The following is a 27,152-nucleotide window of genomic DNA, read 5'->3' as shown; positions in this document are numbered from 1 at the left end:
AATAATTAAGAAAAATATTAGGTTTAGTAGTAGGCTTTGAAAATTTAAATATTTTTGCAAAAGATATGCAAAATCTTTACGACAAGTTGCGGGTGTTTTAGTTTTAGTTCAGTTTTAGCATCGACTTTGAATCGATTTATTGACATGCTTCTTATTTTATTTTTTGTTAAAAATTAATGAGTTTTCATGTTTAATTGTGAAGTTTGAATGTTATTTAAATAGATAATGAAATAATAAAGTTATGATATACATTTATTATATAAAAAAATAAAGCAATAATAAAAAAAATCAATTTATTATGGATAATTTAACAAATATAAATTACAGTAGTGTGTTGTTTATCCGAAAACCGGTCAACCAAAAGCTTTCCAGTCAGACTGTGTCGTGCTGAATCAAACGTTTTTGATACTAGATAAACTTCTAAAGTATAATTTTTTTAACGCATTTGAAACCGTGTCGGTAATTATTGTTGTCTCCTAAACACTATAAAGTGCAGACACTCGGACACTTTGCAATCTTCATCTTAAGTTTATTTCAGTTGATACATGCACCTGTGTTTTGTGCAAGTTTCGGGCTTCTTAAGGCCCCTCCTCAGCCAACTAAAATACATAATACATACAAATTAAATATACAATATATAAAAAGCATAAAAACCTTTCTGTACATATACACTCAAACCTGTTCTTGTGCTGTTTTTTTTTGTGCGATTTTTTATTTGTGCGATTTGTTTTGTGTGATTTTTTGTGTGCGGTATATGAATTTCAATCAAATTGGTATACTGCACAAAAATAATTGCACAAAACACATTGCACATATAAAAAATCGCACAAAAAAAGACCGCACAAAAACAGGTTTGAATGTATAAAACCTTATTTACAGTTGTTCGAAACATACCTTGAGATCACAAATTTAAGAGGTTTTCTTTAAAAATCTTTAGGTAGTTATACATTTTCACATAACAAATAGTCTGTTTTAGAGTCTGCCTAGTTATATGATAAAAAGACTGGTTAATTTTCTCGTTTGTTAACAAATTGTATGGATATACAAGGCATACCATCACGCATTCTATAATTTCGAATTACATCTATTTCCCGTGAGGCTGTATGTGTAGATTTTTTGACGCTTTTCACAACATGACCAATAAAACTAAAATTACAGGTACAATTCAATAATAGCTGGTTGGTTTCCGCGTTAGTCAATGAAATTCTTACAGATATCCGAGACACACCTTCATGTGTTTTATGGTTTACATGTTGTACACCTGAAGGGAACATTTTCATGACATCTATCTGTCGTGGAGCAGTATGATAGTATGGGTTTCTTGACACTTTTCACAACAGAAGCCGATAAAACTAAAACTAACACAATTCAATAAGGGCTGATTAAATTCCGTGTTAATCAACTAAATTCTTATAGACATTCAAAACATACTTTCACTGACATCACAGTTCCACATGACAAACACCTGAAGGGAACTTTTTCAATGACATCTATCTTGCGTAAAGCAATGTGGTAGCATGAATTTTTCCCGGCACTCTTCACAGCAAAAAACCGACAGGACCAAAACAGGTAATATTTGATAAGATTTACTGGATAAAGACATATCGTTATATAAGACATACCTTTACATGTTCTAGTGTCTTATGCCATCCATTCTAAGGGAACATCCCGCTTAACATCTAGTTCTTTGTAAAGTAGTGTGAAGTAGTGTGGGTTTTTAGACACTTTTCACAGTGAAATGGAAATTACAAGTTTGTTAAGTCGAATCTGTAGACAGTTCATTAATCTAGGAATGTAACATATCTGTTGGTTTTTCTTTTTATCATTTTAATTCATAGTAAATTTATGAACCGTTTACTGGTACCTGTTCGTTTTATATTCCTTTCTATTGATAACAAAGAAGTTTTATTTCGTTAACGAGCTTCCGTATACTATTCCCTCCTCTCCTATAATACGTTTCGATTTATTGCTGAGTTGTTCTGATATCCATATCCCAATGTGGCAAATACACCACCTCATGACTGATTATTATTAATTAAATTGGAGTTCAATTTTTATTTTTTATAAAAATATCCTTTTTCTCCTTTTGGCTATAAATTAAGTTTACAATATTTCTAACCAGTTTTCGTTTATTTTCATACTTAAATATTTATTTATGCAGTTTTTGTTTTTGATAATCTCTAAACTTTCTTTAAATTTACAATTATAAGTTCCTTTTTCTTTATGAAAAATTTTTACATTATTTTTATTTATGTTACAGTTATTTAATGTACAATGGTCATAGAAAGCAGAGTTGATTCTGTTATATTTAAGATCTGCAATGTGTTCTTTTAGTCTGACTTTCATTTTTCACTTAGTTTTGCCTATGTAATATTTCTCATTACTACAAGTACAAGGGATCTGGTATGTGATATTTTTATTGGGTTGTTCGGAAAGTTTGTAGCGATTTTTAAGAGAAATAAAAGAAATTGTTTTAAAACTAAAAATATACTTTTATTCCATTATGTATGCACCATTGTTTTTAATGACGTGTTGCCATCTATAGGGCAGCTTCATGATACCCTCTTCGTAGAACTTTCCAGTTTTTCCCGCAAAAAACTGATCCACGTGGTTTCTGCAAGCTTCCAAAGTATCAAAGTTTTTATCACGAAGGGAATTTTGTAGAGAACGGAACAAATGGTAGTTCAACGGGGCAAGGTCGGGTGAGTAAGGGGGGTGGGGTAAAACATCCCAGCCTAGTACCAATAATTTTTGGCGTGTTCGTAAAGACGTGTGAGGTCTGGCATTATCTTGGTGAGACACAATGCCTTTTCTATTGGCCAGTTTTGGACATTTTTCTTTAATTGCCATGTTCAGCTTATCCAATTGGGAACAATACTTATCAGAATCAATTGTTTGATTCTGTGGAAGCAGCTCGTAGTACAGGATTCCTTTCCAATCCCACCAGACAGTGAGCATGACCTTTTTTGGATGAAGACCGGCCTTTGGAGTTTTTAATGGTGATTCATTTTTCTTACCCCATGATCGTTTTCGGCTGATGTTGTTATAAATGATCCATTTTTCATCACCTGTCACTAAACGCTTCAGAAAAGGGTCATTTTCATTTTGTCTTTCAAGTGAATCACAAATGGAGATGCAATCCGGTAAGTTTTTTTCCGTTAAGTTGTGAGGTATCCAAATGTCATAACGATTTTCGTATCCGAGCTTCTTTAGATGTTGAAATACAGTACTGTTTGATGACTTCACTATGTCTGCAATCTCTCTAGTTGTGTAATGAGGGTTTTCATCCAATAATGCTTTGATCTGGTCCTCTTCAATAAAAGGAGGTCTTCCTGAGCGAGGAGCATCTTCAAGACTGAAATTACCCGTTTTAAATTTTGCAAACCACTTTCGAACAGTTGATTCTGATACAGCACTCCCACCATAAACATCACATATCTTTTTTACTGTTTCTACAGCATTTTTGCCTTTACAAAAAAAGAAAAGAAACAAGTGTCGATAATGCACATTGTTTGCATCCATTTTTGCAATGAGACAAATTAAACACTATTTGAATAATCTTAATGGTTTTTTGTAACAAACGCATCTCAAGGTCATTTATCGTAATATTCATTGGTTTGTACAATTCTAATCATTTTTGCGTCAATCGGTGTCTCAACTGTCGGCTATCAAAAATCGCTACGAACTTTTCGAACAACCCAATAGTTTCAGATACTGCCTGGTGGTCATTTGGGGGATCGAGACATGTTAATCTAGAGGATATTTTTTTCATACTTCGGTGCCAGTTTAAAGTTTATTTCTTTCAATTTGCTATTAATTTTTTCATACAGGCCTCTTATATATGTAAATGCAATGTATTAATACTTTACGTTAGGTTTTTTCTTATCATTATCTTGAGGTTTTGGGTTAATTGTTTTAGTTTCCCAATTACTTATTAATATTTGTGGATATCCTTCTAGAAGAAATTTTGTTTTTAACTCTGTTATTTCTTTACATATATCTGTCTCTTTGCTTGTTCTATTTTTTATTTTACAGTAATCCATTTTAGACATATTTTCTTTAATATATAACGGTATGTTAGAATGGTACTTGATGATAGTTTTTACAGAGCCTGGATTTTTGAAAGTTCTGAATTCTAAGTTGGTATTTGTTCTCTTTATAATAATAATTAAATAACTTAATTCTTGACGAACTGTATTTTCGTCCTCTGTTTTAAATTTTAATGTTTTGTGTATACTGTTTATATGCTTGTTGATGTCTTCTATTGTAATTTCTGTTTTGTTATTTTCTATATTTTCTTTGTGATGTAATATTTTAATTCTGTTCATATCTATATTTGGCTGCAATTTGAAAAAATTAGAGACCTATAATTTCTGCTGTCATCCATCTGTCTGTGCTTTCTTAATCTCAAGAATGGAAGTAGATAGATGAAAGTCCAGACCAGATAAGGAAAGTACTTGCCGAGACCAATTGACTAATAGAAGATTTGTTTTAAAGCATTCGTGATCATTGAAAAAGAAAATCGAGACGGTTAAGTGCTCAAAACAAACAACACTAAATGAATTTTTCAGTTTTTTATCTACAGAGTAACTGTAAATGGAGGACACAATGTATTGTAAGCCTATACTACTGTAAAACGCACTACTGCATTTTATTAATTGTAGTTTTGTGGTTTTCTTTCCAACTTCGCTTTAGTCGTCACATCAGATAACTCGACACATTTCCACTTCCCCTTGGGGTGTCGACTTATGCGAAGTCGACTGTAGGTACAAATTTTGTATTTATTTTATTTTCATTATTATTATGATTATGATACTGTTTTATCCACATATTTAGAATGATTGCATTTCGTGAAATTGAAGTTGGTGAGGCAAGATTTTTTGGTTTAAAGCAAAATCAATTGCTGTATAAGATTGGACTACTTTTTAGTGATTATAATTTTAATTACAGTAAGACCCCACTTAAGGCTACCTCGCTTAATGCTGATTCGATATAACGTGGTCTACTTGAAGACTAGAAAAAAGCTCAAAATTTACGCCGATTTAAATTATCACGGCATTTTATTGATTCGTACACAATACAATTATTTACAAACACAATTCAATCAGAAAAAGGTGGCAAAAAGGTGTACTTTAAATCTATGTTTGTTTGGTGCAATTTTGGAAAAAATATAACATCATGGATGCCATAGGCAATATTGGCTTCACTTGGCAAAAATTAACTGATAAATGTATGAACAAAGTGTGGAAGAAGTTATGGCTGAAGATATCCAAGAATTCTCAACGAGAAGAGCTTATCGCTGTATCATTAGATTGACCAAAGTCAACCTAATCGATACAGCAGGACTAGATGTAGAGGAGCAGGATATTGAGGAGTTACAGCAGGTTTCTGGTGACAGCCTTCCAACGACGACGACCTTCAAGAACTGGCAGAACAAGAAATTCATGTGGAACTAGAAAACAAAGATTCTGAATACTAAGAACCCAAAAAATTTCTCTATAGATTTCATTAGTAAAAGTTTGGTAACAATAACTGAAATTGCTGATCAAATTGTAGCAAATGATCCAGATTTTGAAAGGAGTGCAAAAGCAAAACGTGGCTCTTTGGATGTGATCTTCTGCTACCGACATTTGCTTAAGGAAAAAAAAAAAGCAACAAACGAAACTTCACAACTTTATTGCAAAAAAAAAAAAAAAAAAAAAACAGAAATTTCAGAAAAGTCAGGACCTTCATCACAAAAAATGAATTTTACATTTCTGTGTGCATGTTTGTGTGTTATTTAACATATATTATTATACAAATTAATATAAAAATAACTTAAAATTAAAGTAAAATTTGTTTATTTTTGGTCGCGTGTTCCCCTATTCCTATTTACTCTGTTAAAATGACCTTGTTTAATGCTCTTTCGTTTAGCTCTTTGCCGTCTAGGACCTCACGGCAAAGTACAGTAAAACCCCACGACTTAACCCCACATTAAGTGGGGTTTTACTGTATTAATTAATTTGTCCTAGAAGGAGGTGTTAGGTGCCATAATTAAATTATAATTATTAAATTTAATTTGAGATGGCTCCTAATGCCTCCTTCTAGAACAAATTAATCGGAACAAATAAATTAAATTATAATTGCTGGAAAAGAGCCCAATCTTTTACAGCAGTTGGCTTGGCTTTATACTAATGAATCGGGTTTTGAAAGATGTTTATACTTTTTTTGGTCTTTAGACTAACTACTTGATCTGTGTATCTTATTTTGTTTAAAGATTTTAAAGTATTCCTCTAATTTTAAGAGATTTTAATAAACAAAACTTATATTTTTAAAGGTCGGATGCTTATATTTTAATTAAAATAACTGAAATATTTGATAAAAGTTAGTTAATAGTTAGTTAGGATTTAGTTATTAATGTAAATAATCAGGAAACATATGAATTATAGTGATAGTTCATTATGTGTATTTTAAAAAATTGAAATAATTTAAAATTTAAACAATTTTTGAATTTTTTTACAGAGCTCCAGGACCACCTCGTAGAAGAATGGGGAGAATTGTTAATTCATGTGGTATGTGATTGTGTTTTTTCCTTTGTCGTCTTTTAATTTGTTCTTGATCATTTAAAAATATATAAGTAAACTGCATGTTGAGGAATGAAATATATGCAGTTTTATATAACACAGTAATTCAAATATTACAAATTAATTTCAAAGAAACTTTAACACAAGGGTTGCCAAACTTTTTTGATCGTCGAACCCCTACAAATTTTCAAAACCTCATATTGACTCCCACCAAAATTTTATGGTACAAGCAAAAAAAAAAAGCACTTAGCTCATGCCAAAGGCTTCTCTTTGTGGTTCTTATTTACAGGCAGAATTTGTTTCATTTTCTTATTTTTTAGATGATTAGATTAATTGATAATTCTGTATACTGTTGATTTTGACACGTGGCTTGATGAGTTGGAACTTGTCTCAGACTCATTGTAGAATTTATAAATTTCCTGAAAATTACTATTTTTTTTGGGAATTCGGTGTACTGGATCTTCCAGATGACTTTTTTTTGTTTCATATTCTCTACTAGACTTTGTGATTTCCCACAACATGATGAGAATGCTTTTCCTCTTTCCATGATGAAACCTTTAATTTATCTTTTATTCCAGAACTATATTTTGTAGAAATTCACCCCTAATTCTTCTACTGTCCTGTAGTTTATACTATCTGTGTAATATTTTGATATTAATTGTAATTTAATTGCTGAAGCAAAGATGTGTGTATCATTTTGGGACAAGTATATTGTATATAGTATTGTTAAAATTCATTTATATTTTTATTTGATTACTGTTTTCTGATAAGATTATTATTATTACATATGATATAATTTCAATAGTTAAATTATCTGAAGATGATCCATTGATTGGATTGAAAACGTTTGTGTTAAGAATAAATATCTCTCAGCGAATGATCAGGTGCTGGTTTAGTTTTTGTGTTAAATTTCCTTCTATTGTTTTATAATGTGCTTATTATTTCCTTTATAATGTCATTTTTTTTTACAGTTGCTCTATGATTTCAGACTGTATAAGGCTGTTGTCATGACAAAGATGAAATTTTGAAATTACACCTTGTGTGAGGAGAAATTCAAGGTCAAATGTTGGAATGTAAAGTCTGGTCTGATTGCTGGTTGTAAGCCAGTCAGGCACTATATGTGAATTGAATTTTTGATTTCTGTCCACTCTTATTGATATCCGTGGCAAATTATTATTTTGATCTTTATGACAGGCATTTAACATGCACAATATTGTTATGGAATCAATTTTTGAAAACTTGCATGTATGACTTTCAGGCACACATGTGTGTTTTAATGTGTTTTGTTTTCATTGGTTATGATGTTGGATATGCTTATCCTCTCTCAAACCTGCAATTTTAAACTGCTTTAGACAGAACATTAGAAGCATTTAAGCACATTTATATTTTTGTGTTAAGCCAAAAAGTAAAACCTATGCTGCAGAGCTTGTTTCATTTTCCCAGAAAATACCTAGTATGAGATTTTTTATCTAAAAAATAACTTTTATAACAGTCAGAAAAGTTATGCAGCTCATTACTTTTTTTTTCTACAAGACTGAAATAGGGTTACTTTTCATCACTAGTAATTTGTAAATGAAACTAACATTAAAGTAACTGTAATTGTATACAGTAGAGTCCTGCTAGTCCGAACATGTTTCGGTCGGCAGAGTGAAAACTTTTTCTAAAGCTGTAGTCACACCATGCGATTTCCAGCCACACAGGAGACTGCAACAGTAAGCATGCAGTTATGACTCGACTCATGATAGCAGTGCATCGACGTTCAACTTGAAACACACGCTGTATAAACATAGTATGTATTTCACACCTCCCCTCCCCACTTACACTATGCCTATGACAACAAGTCGATCGCGACGCATTTTTAAGATAAAAAGTAGATCTTATGTACTAACAAAAGTAACTGGCCACCCACTGTATACAGTAGAGTCCTGCTAGTCCGAACATGTTTTGGTTGGCAGAGTGAAAACTTTTTCTAAAGCTGTAGTCACACCATGCGATTTCCAGCCACACAGGTGACTGCAACAGCAACAAATGCGAGTTGTGCATGTCTTCTCATGGTCCACATTGTTCATTGACGTTGCAACTTGGAAACACACGACTTTATAATAAACCAATAAAATTACAGTAGCTTGTTTTTGACTACTTTTGTGAGTTTACTGACATTTTACGTTCTACTTCAGGGTATTTATGGAATTTTAGTCACTTTTCTTATTAAAATGGCAAGTAGTTCTTTTCTGGAATGAATAAAAGAATAAAAGGCAATTATTTTGATAAAACTGGCAAGAATACACAAAAAGATAAAATCTTCGATAAAACGAAGAATTAAAATTTCACAGGTATTCGTGAATCTGAATAAGCTCGATCAATCTCGATTCTGTAAAAGTATAAATCCTCTACCTATTCATCATGAGGACGAACTATTTTCAATGTTGTCACTGTATGACATGGCACAAAGGCATTTGCTGATTGGATGCACATTTACTATCGGCGTGAGTAGAACAAACTTTTTATTTCTAGTTGTGGTTGCAGTCTCACTAGTTTTTAAAGGGTGGATTACTAGTTAACGGGAACAACCGTCACAGTTGCACTGTGAGACTGGAAGTCGCATGGTGTGACCACTGCCTGCGTGGCTGGAAGTCGCATGGTGTTAACAAGATCCACTTAGGGGGTGTTTCCCTTTCTCTTTCCTGAGTGAACCATGTGAATAAGGCTCATCAAGCTTGTCAAACATTGAGGGCCTTGCTGTTGTCGATTTTCAACTGATTTTTCTGAAGTAGAGGCATACAACTGCTTGGTTTTTTCCAGTCAGTTATTGTGACCTTGCCCACTCCAAACTCTACTGTCAATTTTGTTGCCCTTTCACCTTTGTCCAGCCTTTTCAAAATGTCCAACTTATCTTTCAACATACACATTGTGTGTTTCCATTTCGTGGTCATTGTAGCAGCAGACTAAAATAATGTAGAATGAAGAGTACATTCAACATCCACAATTAAGTGTGCTAACTCACACAGTAGCATCAGTCAACTAATTGGAATCCTGGACTGTGTATTAAAAACAGCATTTTTTTATAGTTAAAATAATTTTAAGGTAAACAATGAAGCAGGTTGCCATTTCAAAATTACAAAACTTGTTTTTGTTAACTGTTTGCACCCTCTATTGAGTATAAGTCAGATGAAATAAAGGGTGGGATACTGACGTCATTGATGGTGTTGGACCTATATAAACCAGACCTGTTTTACTGCTTGCTTCTGCATTATTTTAATTATTAGCTAATTTGAACAGGGCTCAGTCTCAATTAGTTCGGACTAGTGGGACTCTACTGTATATTAGAAAGAAAGGTAGAATTAACATACATAAATATAGTAACACAATTCCTGAAAGAACACAAAGTAGGAAAGACTGTAGACTTTGGTAGACAACAATCAGTTAGTCTAAAAATAGTTGAAATTGTTGATATTGAAAAATGGAGTGCAAACTGAAATATGCTTCAAATATTGTTTTGTTTTGGTTCATTTCATATCACTCCAGTGTAATTCTAAAGAAATCCAAATGATTTATTTAATAAAATTCATTAATTTATCAGAAAAGACAAAAGTTTTTCTGATATGCCTAAAATTTTTAAAAGGATTGATTGAAGTAATTTTTGCCGTTCAATGAGGTTGATAATGAAAACTGGGAATTCATTACAGAACATTAAGATTGTCATTTGTAACTACCATTCAAACTGTTTTTTAATGTTTTAGTGACTTTGTATGTAAAGAAATGTTTGTACAGTAAAAAATTTTCAAGGAGTCAAGTTTATTGGGGTAAAATATTTTTTGAGATAGAGCAACATCTCAATTTTTTATCCTAAAATAACAGTTCAAACCAGTTCAAGGAGTCAGGATTAAAGAGCACCAGTATGATGTCGCAAAAAACAAGTGTTCAACAGCGTTATCCAGGATTGCGCAAGCCGATGGTTCTGTTGTGCAATGGGAGGATGCCAAAATTCTTGCAAAAGTACACTCGCCAACGTTGTCATCCATAACGGAGAAATGCGAAATTTACAGAGCGGGTTTGTCTGGCAGATGTTTAAATTATAAAGATGCGACAGGGTTACCGTCATCATGGAAGTACATGGTAAAAAGTAACACACATAATAATGCTTATACAGAGGCTCAATAGATATATGCTTTAAAGGATAAAGAATTTTTCCTTAATGTTTACGGCCAGTCACCGTATTTTATTTTATTTTCATTTACATTTGTGTTTTATTTGGATTTTCTTATTTATTATTTAGTGTTATACTTGTTCTATTTGTTTAAATTTAAAATGTATGTTCTAATTTAGTTTAATTTTGAACGTGTTCGATTTTCTATTAGAATCGAACAACTGTAACCTGAGGATGGCCATAAAGTGGGCGAAAATTTTGCCGTTCAATGAGGTTGATAATGAAAACTGGGAATTCATTACAGAACATTAAGATTGTCATTTGTAACTACCATTCAAACTGTTTTTTAATGTTTTAGTGACTTTGTATGTAAAGAAATGTTTGTACAGTAAAAAATTTTCAAGGAGTCAAGTTTATTGGGGTAAAATATTTTTTGAGATAGAGCAACATCTCAATTTTTTATCCTAAAATAACAGTTCAAACCAGTTCAAGGAGTCACTTGTGTGTGTATGGACATTTGAACATTAAAAAATATAAAAATTTATAGATGCATTGGAAATATATTTTTTCACTTTATTAAAGTGAAGAGCAGATTTTCTTAAATTTTTTTTATTGTGTTGTTATATCACTTCAATAGTCCTATAGTATAAATCCTATTTGTCTACAAAAGACGAAAAATTAAATATTTGCATCTTTAAATAAAGATTGAATTCTCAGGATTTTCAAAATTTATTAAGAATAATATGAAATACAGATAGAATACAAAGACTAATACAAGATAAAATGATGAAAATCATATGTACTAATTGAATTCATTAATTTTGTACAAATTTAAAAATTCATAGAAAATTAACAAATTTCATCCTTCTTAAAAATGTATATTAATAAAAATACTTTAAAAGATAAAAATTATTTCATAAAGAACTCTTATCTTAAAACCGATGGAGTCAACTTCAACAAATTTCATTTTGACCCATACATTAATAGAGAAATCAAATAGGATTTAATGCAAAAAAATGATTGATTCTATATGCTTAAGTTTGAGAATTTCTGGAAAAGGATTTTCCCATTAAATTTTTCATGCTGTCTGCTGAAGATTTCATCCCTAACCAAAGAGGTTACAGTCAACCTTAAACTAAATCTTTGATGTTAAGATATTTAATATAATATATATATATATATATAGATTAGATTTATAATTATTTTTGAAATTATATAATAGGTTATTTTTATATATGATAGATGCACATTTCATAAAATGAAATTCCTTAAAAGTATCTTTTAGTTTTTCTGTACTCAAATAAAATAATGATCGTCTCCATTTTTCTTAATTTTTCAGATGCTCCCGGGAGTCCACCGATGATGGGAGGCGGATGAGGTCGATAAGCATCCTTTCCATCCGTTGGAAAGGATGCGTCATACCATTTTCATATGCAGATATTTTCTTTTTATTAGTTACATCAGAATAATTCAGTAAAACACTGTGTCTCTTTATGCTATATTTTATTGCATAAATTTATGAAGATGTTCTGGTAAACTATTTATAGTCCAGAATTTCTGATAAGACACATTGTATATCTGCAATGAAAATTTTTATTTTATTACAATGTTGTTAGGTATTTGTCTGTACATAAAAATGGTTATTTTGGTTTCTGTTAAAATATATTTCTAAATTTCTTTACTTTCTTAAAATCTGTAAATAAATGTAAAATTGTATTCTTTGTTTGGAATGCTTCAATTAGATATAAATGAAAAAAAGAAAAAAATACAATATATATTTTACATATTGATAATAAGCACCTAATACTTGATTATGATATTTAAAAAAATCTGATATTAAAATAGTCTGCAATATCTGTTCTGCAAGTAGAGAACAAAGCAAAATTCCAACTGTTTTATCACCCCATTACTTGTGGATTTAAATTAAGAAAAAGCCCCATTAATTCATTTCAAATCTCCTTCCATTTCGCGCGACACAGTGTAGGCTGTGTAGGCACAGGGTAGTCGCTTTATGAATTATTAAGTGACTGCGACTCATGGCGCTAAGTGTTGAACCAGCTGGGGTGCAATTTTGTTCACCCACTTTGAAGTTTCTGCGTCTTTTGTCAAAAATGCCTGAAATTTTGCAGGGTGGTTTGTGTATTAGGGGAATTGATTCTATCAAATTTTGATGGTTAAAGGTCGGGGAGATGGGTGTCATTCCAATAACTCGAGTAGGGTCGGACTTAGTAAAGATATTTCTCATTATTAGGCCCCTCAAAATTAAGCTTATTGCCATTTTATAATATAAAAAGTTTTAAACAGAATATCGTAACAGATGGCGCTACATACAAATTTTCTGCCAGGAGAGTGACGCAACTCGTTGCTGGAATTTTGTTTATAATTTGTCTGATCTTCCGTATTACATTATATATATATATTGTGCGTTGTTCGTCGATTTTAACAACTTTCTGCAATTTTTTTTCGACAGCCTTTGGCACCCCATACGTTTTATATCCTTTAGTGCAAAATTTCCCGAAAGGAGCTTTTTTTAAACCACATTTGACACGTTTGAAGTATAGGACCTCTATACACACTATGAATTAGTTTTACTGTTTGTTCAGCGTTATACCCTTTTAGAATGTCATGAAGCATAGTATACCTGATGTTATTTTTTTTTAGAAAGACATTTCAATGATTTTATGTGAAGTTCAATACAAGCTTCTAAACAAAGAACATGATGTCACAGTAGCAATAATAGCGAAGTTTTAAAGGCGAAAACGTGTACGTCTGACGTTCAGCGCCGCTTTCCTGTAAGCCTAGAAGTTTGACAATGGCGTTTTGAAAGTCAGTGGAATCATTCGACATTCCAAACGCCATTGTCAAACTTATAGGCCTACAGGAAAGCGGCGCTGAACGTCAGACGTACACGTTTTCGCGTTTAAAACTTCGGCCTCAACCTCACTAATATTGATTAATCCAGAAATACTTCGTAAAATTAGAAAACGAAATAACGCGATTTCAATTCGCGATGTTTCTCTAAATCCGTGGTTCTTAACCAGTGGTCCGTGGACCACTGATGGTCCCTGAAAGCAGCCGAAGTGGTCCGTGAAATCATCCTAAAATTATTAAATAAATGACGACGAGTTCTGTCGTTCAAATTTCAAATACATTTTTCTTATTTAGTGGATGTTTTGCACAACTAAATAAATTGAACCTTCAACTGCAAGGGTAAAGAAATATGAAATTGGAAGACACTAGCAATATATTTGCATTTGAAGATAAAATCAGTGCGTTTATCGCTAAAATCGACCTATGGATCAGCAAAGTCAAAAGAGAATTTTTCTGCGTTTGATACATTGAACCCAATTATTGACAGACAGTGTGGGAGATTAAAGGACAAATACAGGTATACCTCGCCTTACGTCGGTAATTGGTTCCAGGAGAGGCGACGTAAGTCGAAATTACGGTGAAAAACGACAATAATGAGCACTTAAAGACCGCTAAATAAGACGACAACACAGATGTTTTCATGTTTCGTTCTCTGGGATTTATGATGATTATATTAACATTTACTGTAAATGTACGTATTTTAATATGATTTTATGTGCTTTTAACGCTTTTTTAGTGATATTACGACTTCAATATTTGTGGCGGACGGATGTAAAGTCGAATAAAATGACTTAAACTTGATTTTTATTTTTCCATATACTTTTTTGACCAACCGCGTATAATCGAGAACGACGTAACTCGAGGTATATCTGTACAAAAGAACATTACATTCCCTTTGCAAAACTTGAAAAATGAATTCAATCGCATTTTTCCTGACTACAAGGACAAAGGTATTCGGAAACTGATCCGCAATCCTTTCATAGTCAACATTTCTGAGGTGCCGGATGATATACAAGAAGAGTTAATTGAAATGCAACACGATGCAAGGATACATTCGAGACAGGAATTAATCTTGAAGATTTTTGGAGCCAAAAAGCTATTGCTTTCCCTAAAATTCGAGAAATTGCTTTACAGTACCTAACTTTATTTTCAACCACATATTTATGCGAGCAAGGATTCTCAGTGCTTTTTATAATTAAAAATAAACATCGAAATCGGTTGGATGCCAGTGCCGACATGCGTTTGGCTTTGAGTAGCACTGAACCAAGAATCCAGCAGTTGGTAAACACTATACAGTTACAAAAATCGCACTAAAATAATATAATATAATGTAACATTTTCGCAAATAATATAATACTCTTCGTATTATATTATATTGCGAAAATGTTCCGAATAATTTTATACGTGTTTAATTTATAGAACAAACTTATAAGAACTTATATTACTACCAAACAGTTCGTGATCCATGGCAAGAGAAAAATTTTGATAAATGGTCCCTCATCACCAAAAGGTTAAGAACCACTGCTCTAAATAAATGAGTGGTGTACTTTCTGGCTATTTTGTGCGCACATTCAAAATTTTGCCATTACTGTTACACACACATTGACAGTTTACGGAATAAGTAGTTTTCCTACTTTTTTTAAAACTCTTTCCGCCCTGTGGGCACTAAGAGGGCCTCTTTTTGCAAGCCATTGTGGGTTCGGCCAGGCCCACAATGGGGCGACCGGGTGGTGAGGGACGGGGCCCGACATATCCGGACGGACCACCCCCCCGAAAAATTCCTGGGGATTTTTCGACCCGTCGGGATTCGAACTCGGGTCCCCCAGAGCGATAGGCTGCCACCTTGACCGCTCGGCCATTCAGCCTAAAGTAATTTTCCTATTTATATAAAGATGGCCATCATGAACTGGTGCTTTTATTTGAACGCGTGTGCGCGATGGCACAAACAACAGGAAAACTAGCAATGGTAAAAAATCCTAAGAAAAATAAAAGGAATTTATATTTCAAAGAAATATTTTAATATAGTAATTATAATAAAAAAAATAATATTGGTCTAAATAATTTTTAATAATATGCATAGTTTTCATTAATAGAAAATTCAAATGTAATATGTAAAATGTTTAAACAATATACATTATCATAGTAGTGTACAATGTGCGTGCCGCTAAAACTCAAAAACGAGTCCCGGTACAATCAAGGGAGTTATATGGTGTAATTGTATGATATTACGTAAACCTTCTTCATGGATGGGGGATAGAGGGCTACCGCCCTCTATCCCCCATCCATGAAGAAGGTTTCCGTTTTTACCTGAAGGGCGTGCTGTTGAAGATATAAGTGCTGGAAGTTTCGCCCTATAGAAATTTTTAGAGGGCTAGACTTCCAGCAGATGGTGCCACATACAATTTCATTTATAATCTTATAATATAATCGAGATGGGTTGATGATGATGATGATGATGATAATAATAATAATAAGTGCAGAGCACAAACGGTTAAAAGTTAAAAGTTGAAATTTGGTACACAATTAGGGTATGTACAGTACACTAAGAAAGGATTTTCCGAAATTACCCTTGCGGGAGAGAGGGCCAGGATTAAAGCTTACCTTGAAGAACTCAGCTTCTATTATACTATTTTAGATGCAATTTTTTATTTTTAACTGCGGTTTTTTTTTCTTTTTTTTTAACTCTTTCCGCCCTGTGAGCACTAAGAGGGCCTCATTTAGTAGGCCCATTATGGGTTCGGCCAGGCCCACAATGGGGCGACCGGGTGGTGAGGGACGGGGCCCGACATATCCGAACCGACCACCCCCCCGAAAAATTCCTGGGGATTATTCGACCCGTTCGGATTCGATCCCGGGTCCCCCAGAGCGGTAGGCTGCCACCTTGACCGCTCGGCCATCCGGCCGTCTTAACTGTGGTTTAGTAGGGTACCACATTTTTGATTCCTATAAAAGGAGATGTGTAATTGCCTGTTTTCGAGCGTAGTGTAGTTGAATACGGTACAGTCTCGGATCATATAAGAGTAAGGAATAGGATTGCTTCGTATGTGGCTGATGAGTGGCAGGAATTTGGAGCATTTACAGCAGCATCTAACGGTAATCCTTACAAAACTGTGGAGGAGTATAAAAAGGAGATGGGACGATTGAACACTTATGGTCCTTTGTTGAATTATATGCACGTCGGAATTATTTGTGTGTAAATTTGAAATTTATATAGTACATAAATTAGATAGCTGTTTTGGAAAGGAAACTTCAAAGGTAATCAGACTAAGGTTTAATGGATATAATGGTCATTTTGACGTATTAATACCTGAACAGGAAGTGAGCGTGGGGATGAAATAAGTGAATTCCTTAACAATGGAAGTGTTAACAATGGGAGTGTTAAGTAACAATGGAAGTGTTAGAAGAAAGCGACGTGCAAGATTCACAGGCGCAGATGCGGTTTATTGCATTTTTGCGGGGAATCGAACATATTTTTAGATCCATCTAAAAATTCTCTAATTAGTCTGGAAACAGGTGGAACCTAATTCTTGCGTTCTGTAAAAACGGATAAGATTGGCTATAATGTAACCTTCGCTATCGTTACTTTTTGCCCAAGCAACGCCGGGCTTATCTGCTAGTATATCTATAATAGACGGCCGGATGGCCGAGCGGTCAAGGTGGCAGCCTACCGCTCTGGGGGACCCGGGATCGAATTCGAACGGGTCGAATAATCCCCAGGAATTTTTCGGGGGGTGGTCCGTTCGGATATGTCGGGCCCCGTCCCTCACCACCCGGTCGCCCCATTGTGGGCCTGGCCGAACCCATAATGGGCCTACTAAAAGAGGCCCTCTTAGTGCCCACAGGGCGGAAAGAGTTAAAAAAAACAGTATATCTATAAGCATAAAAAATTTGAACCATTTTTCGTTATAACATAAAACTGAAGTTTTATAAATTTTAAAGAAACAAGGTTCATCCATATATATATATAGACACACAAGATATTCTACTACAATTAGAAATAAGTAAAATTAAGTATTTCTCAGCTTATTTGCTGTTGTTTAAACAATAAATCCATTTGTTATCACAGTTACATAAGAAAACAAATTCTTACTTTTGATTCCCTTAAATATCAAAGTTTTTCATTATTAGACTGTTGAGTAATTTTCAAACTTATATAAGAATTTGTTTTTAAAAATTAAATATACAGTATAAACAACTATCAAATCTTAATATACAGTCAAACCTGTTTTTATGCGCTCTTTTTATGTGCGATTTTTTTAATGCGAATTTTTAATTTATGCGGTTTTTTTTGTGCGATTTTTTATTTGTGCGGTATAGTTGGCGACTAGTTTCGTGCGATTCGTCATGTCTCACGTTAACTTATTATAGCTAAATAAACTTATTATAGCATAAATGCACTTATTATAGCAATATTATTGCATGAATATGCGAAAAATGAAATAATTTACTTTTTAAGTCAACAAAACACCAGCTGGACAAAAATATGTAAAACAGACGATAGACCAGACGATGCAGTCAAGTGCTGACATCTGTTGTCAATAAATTCTATTTCGTACGGTTTTGAGTTATTTTCTATGCGACTCTTTTTTTATGCGGTCCCTGTTGACCGCATAAAAAAAATATTTTTTAATTGTGTTGCGAAAACTATTATTTACAGCCATTCGTGAAGTTTCGTGCGATTTTTTTTAATGCGTCTTTTTTAATGCGGTCCCTATCCCCCGCATAAAAACAGGTTTGACTGTATATTATTACTAGTAGATGAGCACAGCGTTGCTTGGACAAAATAGTAAATATTAATATCTATGCTTTTTATATGTTGTGTCGTGTCCGTATGATGTGAGTGTAAGTTTAATGGTGTGTTATTTGAGTCTGCTAGAGTTACTGCTTTATGTAACTGTGATGTTTCTTGTTTTTTGTAGAAAAACTCTCGCAGTGATTGTTGTAAAGTTCCGCTTTTAGCGTCCTAGGTCGAAAAGCCACGCGACTGGGATAATTAGACCCACCTGGCGTTGGGGCTATAAACGGCCCGGAACAACAAAAGGAGTAGCGTCTCCATTTATGAGTACACGTCAATGTGTTTGCCACGTGTGGGTCGACTTAAAAAAAAACGTAAACAAGGGACGGACGCGATTGTAAGCTACGTTGTCCGGAGGAGGGCGGACGTCTTTGGAAGCTCCCAGGGGAAAAGAAGGGCCTGATTGGTCGCAAGTGGTCGCCGTGGAATCCCTTAAATTGTAAGGGTGGCGAGGGCATCAGGGAGAAGGGCGAGAGACCGGATACGTGGTAGTCTCTGACACTGGGAGGCCCTAGAGGTGTAGAGAGAGCGTTCTCCTCTTAGAAATTCCTCTGAGAAGGGTTAGTGCAGAGATCGGACGGCCACGCGGTTGAGCCATCTCCGAAGAGCGACCTAAGTTCCCCGGAGTCTAACAGTCCCCAATAGACAAGCCGACGTGATACCACATCTTTGTTGCTTAGTGTATATAATGTTGTCGAACTTGTACATCCTGTAAATATTTGTTGTGTAAATAAACTGTAGATATACTAAGTGTGGAGGTGTAGCTTTCCTCGAACCATCGTACGGACATTCTCGAGGCAAAAAAAAAAAAAAAAAAACAACTCGAGACGGAACATCGTAAAGATCGTAACGGATTAGTTGAGGATCTTCACTGACTGTATTTGTTTGTAGTGAAAGTTAGCTATGCCAATCAGGCCACGTCCGCCGTTTTTACGTGGAAGGGTTAGTTTTTCTATGGCGGATTTAGGATGGTGTAGTTTATGCTTAGTAAGTGTTGTTCTTGTTTTCGTTTGGAGTTGCTCAAGGTCTGTGTTAGTCCAATGTATAACTCCAAAAGAATATGTGAGTACTGGGACAACATATGTGTTTATTGCTTTAAATGTGTTTTGAGAATAGCATTAAGAGCACAAATAAAGCAAAGATTAACCAAAGAATCCTGTTAGTTTGGCCTGTTGGAATTGTAAATACTTGTAGAACTCGCCCTCTTCCATGGATTCAATAACGTCCCCATTTCCAAGTGCAAAATCTTCTTTCTTCAGGATTCGTTTTTTTATGTGAAGTTTTTTGCATTTATTTAGGCCAAACTCCATTTGTATGTCCTTGGTGTATGAATTGTGATTTGTAGGAGTTGATGAAGTTGTTTTTGTGTGGATGCATAAAGTTTTATGTCGTCCATGTACATGAATTGTGACAGTGTAAACTGTGTTGTTTTTTCATGTCTGATATTGTAACCATATTGCGTGTTGATTGCGTATTGTTTAACATGGTAAATAATGGGTTCAAGGTTAAGCAGAAGCAGAGAGGACTCAAGGAATCTCCTTGAAAAATTCCTGGCATAATGAATATTTGGTTTGTTTGTATGGAAGTGTTATGAATCCTGAGATGTAGTGTTGTTCTCCAGTGCTGCATAGTGTTTTGGAAGAATGCAATGAGTGATGGATGTATTTTGTACTATGTGTAGAATATGTAGCAGTCAACTGTGTGAAATACTGTCGAGTGATTTTCTGTAGTCTATATATGCCACGTGTATGTTTCTGTGTTGTTTGTGTGCTTACGGTAGGATGACTGAATCTATGAGTAACTGTTGTTGTTGTTATTATTATCAGCAACCCATTTCGATTATATTATAAGATTAGTGAAAATATTATTATTAGTGAAACGAATAAAGAAACTTACCTTGCTTAATTTTATTTAGTTGTGAAATGTTTGTAGAAATATTATGTACTTTGAGGCTAAAGAGCATGGTGCATCCGTAACACCTGTTATAAGTCGAGATGCGCAGGTTTGACTAATGTAACATTTCCCACAACTGGCTGGAAACTCCACTAACTAAAAATCTAAAATTTCCACTTCTACCGTTAAACCATCAGACCTTTATTTTGGCCGTTCTATCAACGGTCCTATTTCTAATATCAGCCTAGTCAACAGTTGTTTTGAAACACGATAATAATTTAATAACTCAAAGTCGGAAAGATTAGAATGGTTTAATCACGGTAATCTGCGAAAACGATCCATTTGCTGGTCGAGGTGTAACGCTAAATACTCTGCCGCCATCTTTTTTTGAGACTCGTATTCGTTTACGAGACGATCTCGGATATAAGACTTACGAGAATACAATACTTACAATATCGCAAATTTCAATGTTTTGTGAATACATCGTATCTTCTAACTGGCAACTTACAAGGATTTTTATCGTAAGTTACGATACAATTGTTTTGTGAGTCAGGGCCGGGATGTCAATCCTCCAAAGATGAGATAATTTACAGAGTTGAAATTTGGTATGTTTATTTTTTGCGTTTTAATACTAAAGATCATATAAAATCAGATTAATCTTAATCCTCTAATTCTGAAAATACAAAAACAAGAATAAGAAAACAAATATTTTTTAAAAACAATGTGATGTCTATTATCTTTACTAAAAAATCCAGCAACGTTTAACTTTCCCGGCAACATTTAAAACTGCTTGTATGGCGTCATCTGTTATGATATTTTATTTAAATACTTTTTATATTTTTAATTATTATAAAATTGCAAAAAAATTAAATTCGAGAGTTAAAAAAAAATTATAAAAAATTGTAAATCTTAGTAACGTGTAAAATCTTCATTAAGTCCGACTGTACTGGAGATATGACACACGACCTCTCTTTATCTCCCCACAAACGCGATCTTTAACCAGCAAAATTTTATTACACAATCCCCATAACACACAAACTTCTATGCAAAATTTCTGAAAATTTTGACAAAAATCACAGGAGTTATTAAGCTTCAAAGAGGGTGAACAAAATCGTACCACCCTCCAGCGCCGTAACTAGCCTTTTATGCGCCCGGTGCGAGCATCTGTAACTACGCCCCAAAACTATGACCCAAAACTTGGTCAAGGTCATTTCTGCGCCCCCAGGGTTTGCGCCCTGTGCCTGGGCACCGATGGCACCGCCCTAGTTACGGCACTGCCACACACACACACAAACGCATACACGCACACAGTAACATCTATACATACAGAAAAATTTTTGCATTTCTCGGCGTTTCAAGTTCCCGAGTCCACAAATATAAAAATCTGGTGGGGGTCATTTTTTGACCGATTGCCATACTTTCTTTCCCTCTGTTATACATAACAACTGGGAAAGTAATAAATAATTTGCAAGTCACATTTTAAAGTAAAAATTGGCGACGGCCGGTTGGCCGAGCGGATTTCCAGCCGTCCGGATTGATCCCGGATTCCCCAGAACGGTATGCTACCACTCTAATTTCCCCGCCATCCGGCTATCGATTCACATTAGGCAAATAAGAAATTTTAATAAGCTCGTAAATTTAAGCTGCAGCTTCAAGCGTTTTTGTCGTCGTGGAAAATTTCATACAAACATAAATGCTATTTATATTTATATAAATATTTAACACAGTATGACAGAAAGTGAGTTAAAGCAAATGATATACAGAACGGAACAAGTACAGGGTGGCGCGTATTATATTTACCAATTTGAAATGAGAAGTAAAAGACGGCGAGAAACTGTAGAAACTTCATTTGCCATTAAATGGAAAACCACGCATACACATTTTACATAGTATACACTATACTTTTTTTTTTTTTTTTTTTTTTTTTAACTCTTTCCGCCCTGTGGGCACTAAGAGGGCCTCTTTAAGTAGGCCCATTATGGGTTCGGCCAGGCCCACAATGGGGCGACCGGGTGGTGAGGGACGGGGCCCGACATATCCGAACCGACCACCCCCCGAAGAATTCCTGGGGATTATTCGACCCGTTCGGATTCGATCCTGGGTCCCCCAGAGCGGTAGGCTGCCACCTTGACCGCTCGGCCATCCGGCCGTCACTATACAGTATACTGTGTACTACTGTACTTGATATTAAATACATACTTTTTTTTCTATTTAATGACCAAATAAAGTTTCTACAATTTCCCACTATCTTTTACTTCTCATTTCAAATTGGTAGATGTAATACCCGCCACCCTTTAAATATCGTGATATTCATATATTTAGTGGTTAATTGTTAAAGAAAACTGTATATTTTTCAACTATTTTCCGTGATAGTAAAGACTCATTATAGAATGTAATTACAGTAGAGAGTCGTTAATCGGAACCCGGTAATCGGAATCGCCGGTAATCGGAACGATTTTCAGTCGGACTGTGTCGTGCTGAATCGAACGTTTTTGATACTAGATCTACTTCTAAAGTATAATTTTTATGTTTTTATATTCTTCAATATATTTATTTTGTTTGTACAAAATGAAGAAATAATTTTTAACGATACGATAGCCTCGATTATTATTATAAAAATTTTCGTTAGGCTTAAAATCGACGAAAATTCAACACGAAGCGACACGCATCGGAGAAAAATTTGAACATCGGACAGGTTAATGTATTTTTTCGTACATAATCGGTAATCGGAACAAATCACTAATCTGAACAACCCCAGTCCTCAATTGATTCCGATTAACGACTCTCTACTATAGTAATATAACAAATAAATGTAACTCGACGTGTTTATTCACAATCAAATATTTTCATCAAACCAAAATTGCAAAAATGAATGCTAAATATACTAATTATTTTGTTTACAGGGGCGGATATAGGGGAAAACCCCTATTACCGGAAAATCCCCAGAAAGGGGGTCTTATCTTATATCGGCTAATTGAGTATAAGCTTCTAGGCTATATCGCCCCCGTGGTAAAGTGTGACGTAATTATCACGTAATAGTAGTCGTACGCGTTTGTGATGGTCGTTACGCGGGGAATAATGCCTTCCGGGAGGACTTTTTAGGATAACTGGCCCCTATTAAGGCGTTATAGACGTGAAGAAAACCCGGAAAACTCCACGTGGCCAGCCCGTCTTGGCGAGGCGCGAACCCACGACCGAACTCCCAGTGTTCAGGGAATGGAACCACTTGGTCACTGGTGGGCCAGAAAGGGAGTACGCTAAGCATAGCTACACCCCCTTCTGGCGGTTTTTCTCGAGTAAATCCGGATATTTCTAGTAGTAAAAATATTTCTGGATTCACTATTGTTTATCCTTGCATTTTTAAATTATTACGTGACTTCTGTCATAGTATTTCCTCTTACCTCGTCATGTAACGCCATTAAACAATGGCGTTTTTTAATTTTATTGTTCTCAATATTTATTCAGGAGCTTTGTTATTTTAATATCAATACAATTTTATTAAAACTTTTCAAATTTTTACGATTAAAACTTTAAAAGTTTATAAGTTTATTTAATATTATTTCCGTAAAAACAACAATATTACTAAAATTTAACAGAAATTTTGAAAAAATAACATTTATATTTGCAAATTATAAATTGTTAATTGCCGTTAACAGAATGATTCTTCAGTGTTTCTGAAGTGTGCGGCATGGTAAACCGCGGTGTTTACGACCCTGTTTTGTACTTTATACACTTAATTAATAAAATAATGTAACTTTCGGTTCCTTCTGTGTATATTATTCCTTAATACAACTAAGTGGGTTAATCGAGGATACGAGTTACGTAATTTTGGGGCTGTTACGAGATGTAACTGAAGGGGGTGCTAGCAGAAAAGTCTAAAAATAGCGTTACGCGATTTATGGGCTTTCAACAGGGCAAAACGTGCTTGCGTGCCCCCAGCGCGCTAGCAATACTAATTTGTTTTAAACCAGCAGGAAGGACCGTCCTTGATAGTTACATCAGATAATACTAAAAAAAATTGAACTATTTATAACTTGCAACGAATGAATTAATTTTTTTATTAATAAATGTTAATGGTTCATATTTCTGGCATTATTTAACGAAAAAAATATTTTTCTAATTTTAACTCATTAATTGTATTCCTTTCAAGGGAGGAAATTGAATTATATAATAAAATAAAGAGATTTTCAAATCAGAAAATTCCGATTAATCGTATATTTGAACAGGTTCTGTTATGTTAACAGCATAAAAATTTATGACGTAATGATACTCTCTCTGAACAGTATTTAAAGACAGAGGCCATGCGGACTTATTACATTCAAAATGAGAATCCTGATCTTTATCGCATTGCTTTTGTTCTGTACTTCGAATGCAACAGATGAAGAAAATGATCGTAAGTATTATATTTAAGATTTTATTTTAAGCTATAATTAATTGATAAATATGGTATAATATATTTCCAGTTAATAAAGCGGCAAAGTCTGTAAGTACATTACAAAAGAATTGCAATTCATTTTTATATTCTAAAGTACAATGCATGAACTTTAAATACGATAACAAAATCATATTAATAATTATACTTTTACATTTAATTGATATAATTATTAACTAGATATATAAATTTCAGATACAAATCTGCTGTAATGAAACAAATAATGATACTACTAACTTTCATGAGGTAAAAAAATAATTATTAGTTGTTACGTATGTGATATAATTACGCTTATTCATAATTATATTTTTTTTTGTGAAAACCCGATCATCTTTTTCTACTTTCATTAATAGACATGTCCTGTAGCTGTGTTTGATTTCGGCCATTTTTATAAAAGTTAACATTATGCACTTTCAGTAAATAAATGTGCATACGTATGTAGTTTTAATTACACCTTTCTAGTGTATATATATCAATTAAGATAAACTGGCATCTTAATGGCCGCAGCCATTCATCTCTGTGGGGATCCAGAATCGAATCCACGCGAGCAACTCTAGGAATTTTTCATAGATGGTAAGTTCCTAATACGTTGGGCCCGGTTCCTCATCACCGGCTGCAACATTATGGATCTGTGGTCCACGATACGTATGGAAGAAGGTCCTCACAGTTAGTGCTCATAGATTAAAAAGAGTCAAAAAATGAAAATAGAGGAAGCTTTTATTTATTTATTTTTTAACTGTTGAAAATATTTCATAAAAAGTAAATATTTAATAAGTAAAATTAAAAAAATAAAAATAAATAACGGGTTCTACAGAAACAGGTCTATAAACCTTTTTACTTTTTCAGGATTTTGTAAAGTGCATGGAGGATTATGATGAAGTAAATATATATGTATATATATTTTCTTACTGTTATTTATTTATTTATAGAACTTATAATGTAAAAAAATGTAAACGATATAATTTGAATGCTAGAATACTTAATGTGTTTATTTATATCTTGGATATGTTATATAAAAACTCGATCGAAAATGAAATATATAAACAATATTTTAATTATAGGATAAAGAAGAAACAAAATATTACGAGGTAAATATTATTTGTAATGAATTGATCATATCTTATCCTTAAACTGGAAGTTCTTATTATATGTTTTGAATTTCAGGAAATATGTAATGAAAGATTGAAGAAAGAATGCCCGGTAAGTTTTTCTATTATGTATTATCAGTTATTGGACTGAAATTTGAAGAAATTGCAGACCTATAAATTCTGACTGTCGTCCATCTGTCAGTCTTGTTTGTCTGTCCTTCTTTAATATCAAGAAAGGAGTGAGATGGATAAAAGCCAAGAATAAATATTGAAAGCATCGGGGCAGGAGGCCCCGATTAATTGTATACAAACCGGAAGTGACGTTATTTCAATTCAACAATTTCCTCTGAAGTTAGATAGAAGACCGCCACGACTTTGCTAAAGGAGAAGTATGATATACAGGGGCAAGCTAATACTCATTTGAGGCGGAGAGCTTATATTTTAAACTAAATAAATTAAAAAATATGATTTATAAATTGCAGCCCGGCATTGTGACGGCGTCACAATAAAATAATTGTTCGTTATTTTTATAACTTCATAAATAATAACATGATTTTGTATTATTGTAAAGAGATCTATCTGAATTTTTTAGTGATTTAATAAATAATATTTGTTTACAGTTACAATACGAAGATTGCGAAAATAATGGCACTAATATTACAACTAAGGTAATTTATATGTATTATTTTCTTTGTTATTTAATTTAGAAAATAAAGTTAATGAAATAAACTTTGAATGTTTAGATATAAGCTGTATTATAATAGATTTAATTCCATCACAAATGATGAATGTTTTAACATTATATGTATAATAATTTTAGGACAGGAAAATCAACGCGAATTTAATACTTCTTTCAAACAGACGTTATAAAAAACAGATCAGTTACACTGATTACCTTGCCAAATTATTAAACCCATTGATCAAAATTATACTTTTTGTGCTATTTTATTATTTTTTTCGTAATACTGTTTAAGGAATGAGGATTTTTTCATATCATTCTTATTCTCTATTTTATCCGAAACAGTTTTAATAAGTTTTTTATATGACAACACTGTAAATATAAAAAATTAACTTTCTACTACGAAAAGAGAAGTGATAGAAGTTCTTAGTAAAGAATGGCAGCATAGCTCCATTTATAAGAACAAAAATAAAATATATATTTAAAGAGTATTCCTCGTGTTGTAGAAGTACTTCTGACTGTTAAAGATGGTCATTCAAGATTCCAATTTTTATTTTTTAAGTTCTATTATATTGAAAATTTTATATGGAAAAATCTTACCTTTTATTTCATAAGACATAATAAAACATTAATATTTGAAATAATTCTATCAACAATTGTATTATTACATCCAAAACTAACAAA

At 33.5% G+C, this 27,152-nt stretch overlaps 1 protein-coding gene across 1 annotated transcript in view; it reads left to right on the top strand.

Moving 5' to 3' along the window:
• LOC136985038 (selenoprotein K-like) overlaps positions 1-12,426 on the top strand; it is a 31,453-nt gene extending 19,027 nt beyond the window's left edge. Inside the window, exons 5-6 of the mRNA XM_067282234.1 lie at positions 6,502-6,551; positions 12,050-12,426. Of these exons, the coding sequence (XP_067138335.1) occupies positions 6,502-6,551; positions 12,050-12,087 (88 nt within the window). The 3' untranslated portion in view covers positions 12,088-12,426. The remainder of the gene's footprint in view (positions 1-6,501; positions 6,552-12,049) is intronic.
• Positions 12,427-27,152: the final 14,726 nt, after the last annotated feature.

Source organism: Centruroides vittatus, unplaced genomic scaffold, assembly GCF_030686945.1.
Source record: "Centruroides vittatus isolate TY-2023 unplaced genomic scaffold, ASM3068694v2 contig_120, whole genome shotgun sequence".
Taxonomy (NCBI): Eukaryota; Metazoa; Arthropoda; class Arachnida; order Scorpiones; family Buthidae; genus Centruroides; species Centruroides vittatus.
Note: the sequence above shows the minus strand (reverse complement) of the source record. Positions and strands in the feature narration are given on the sequence as shown.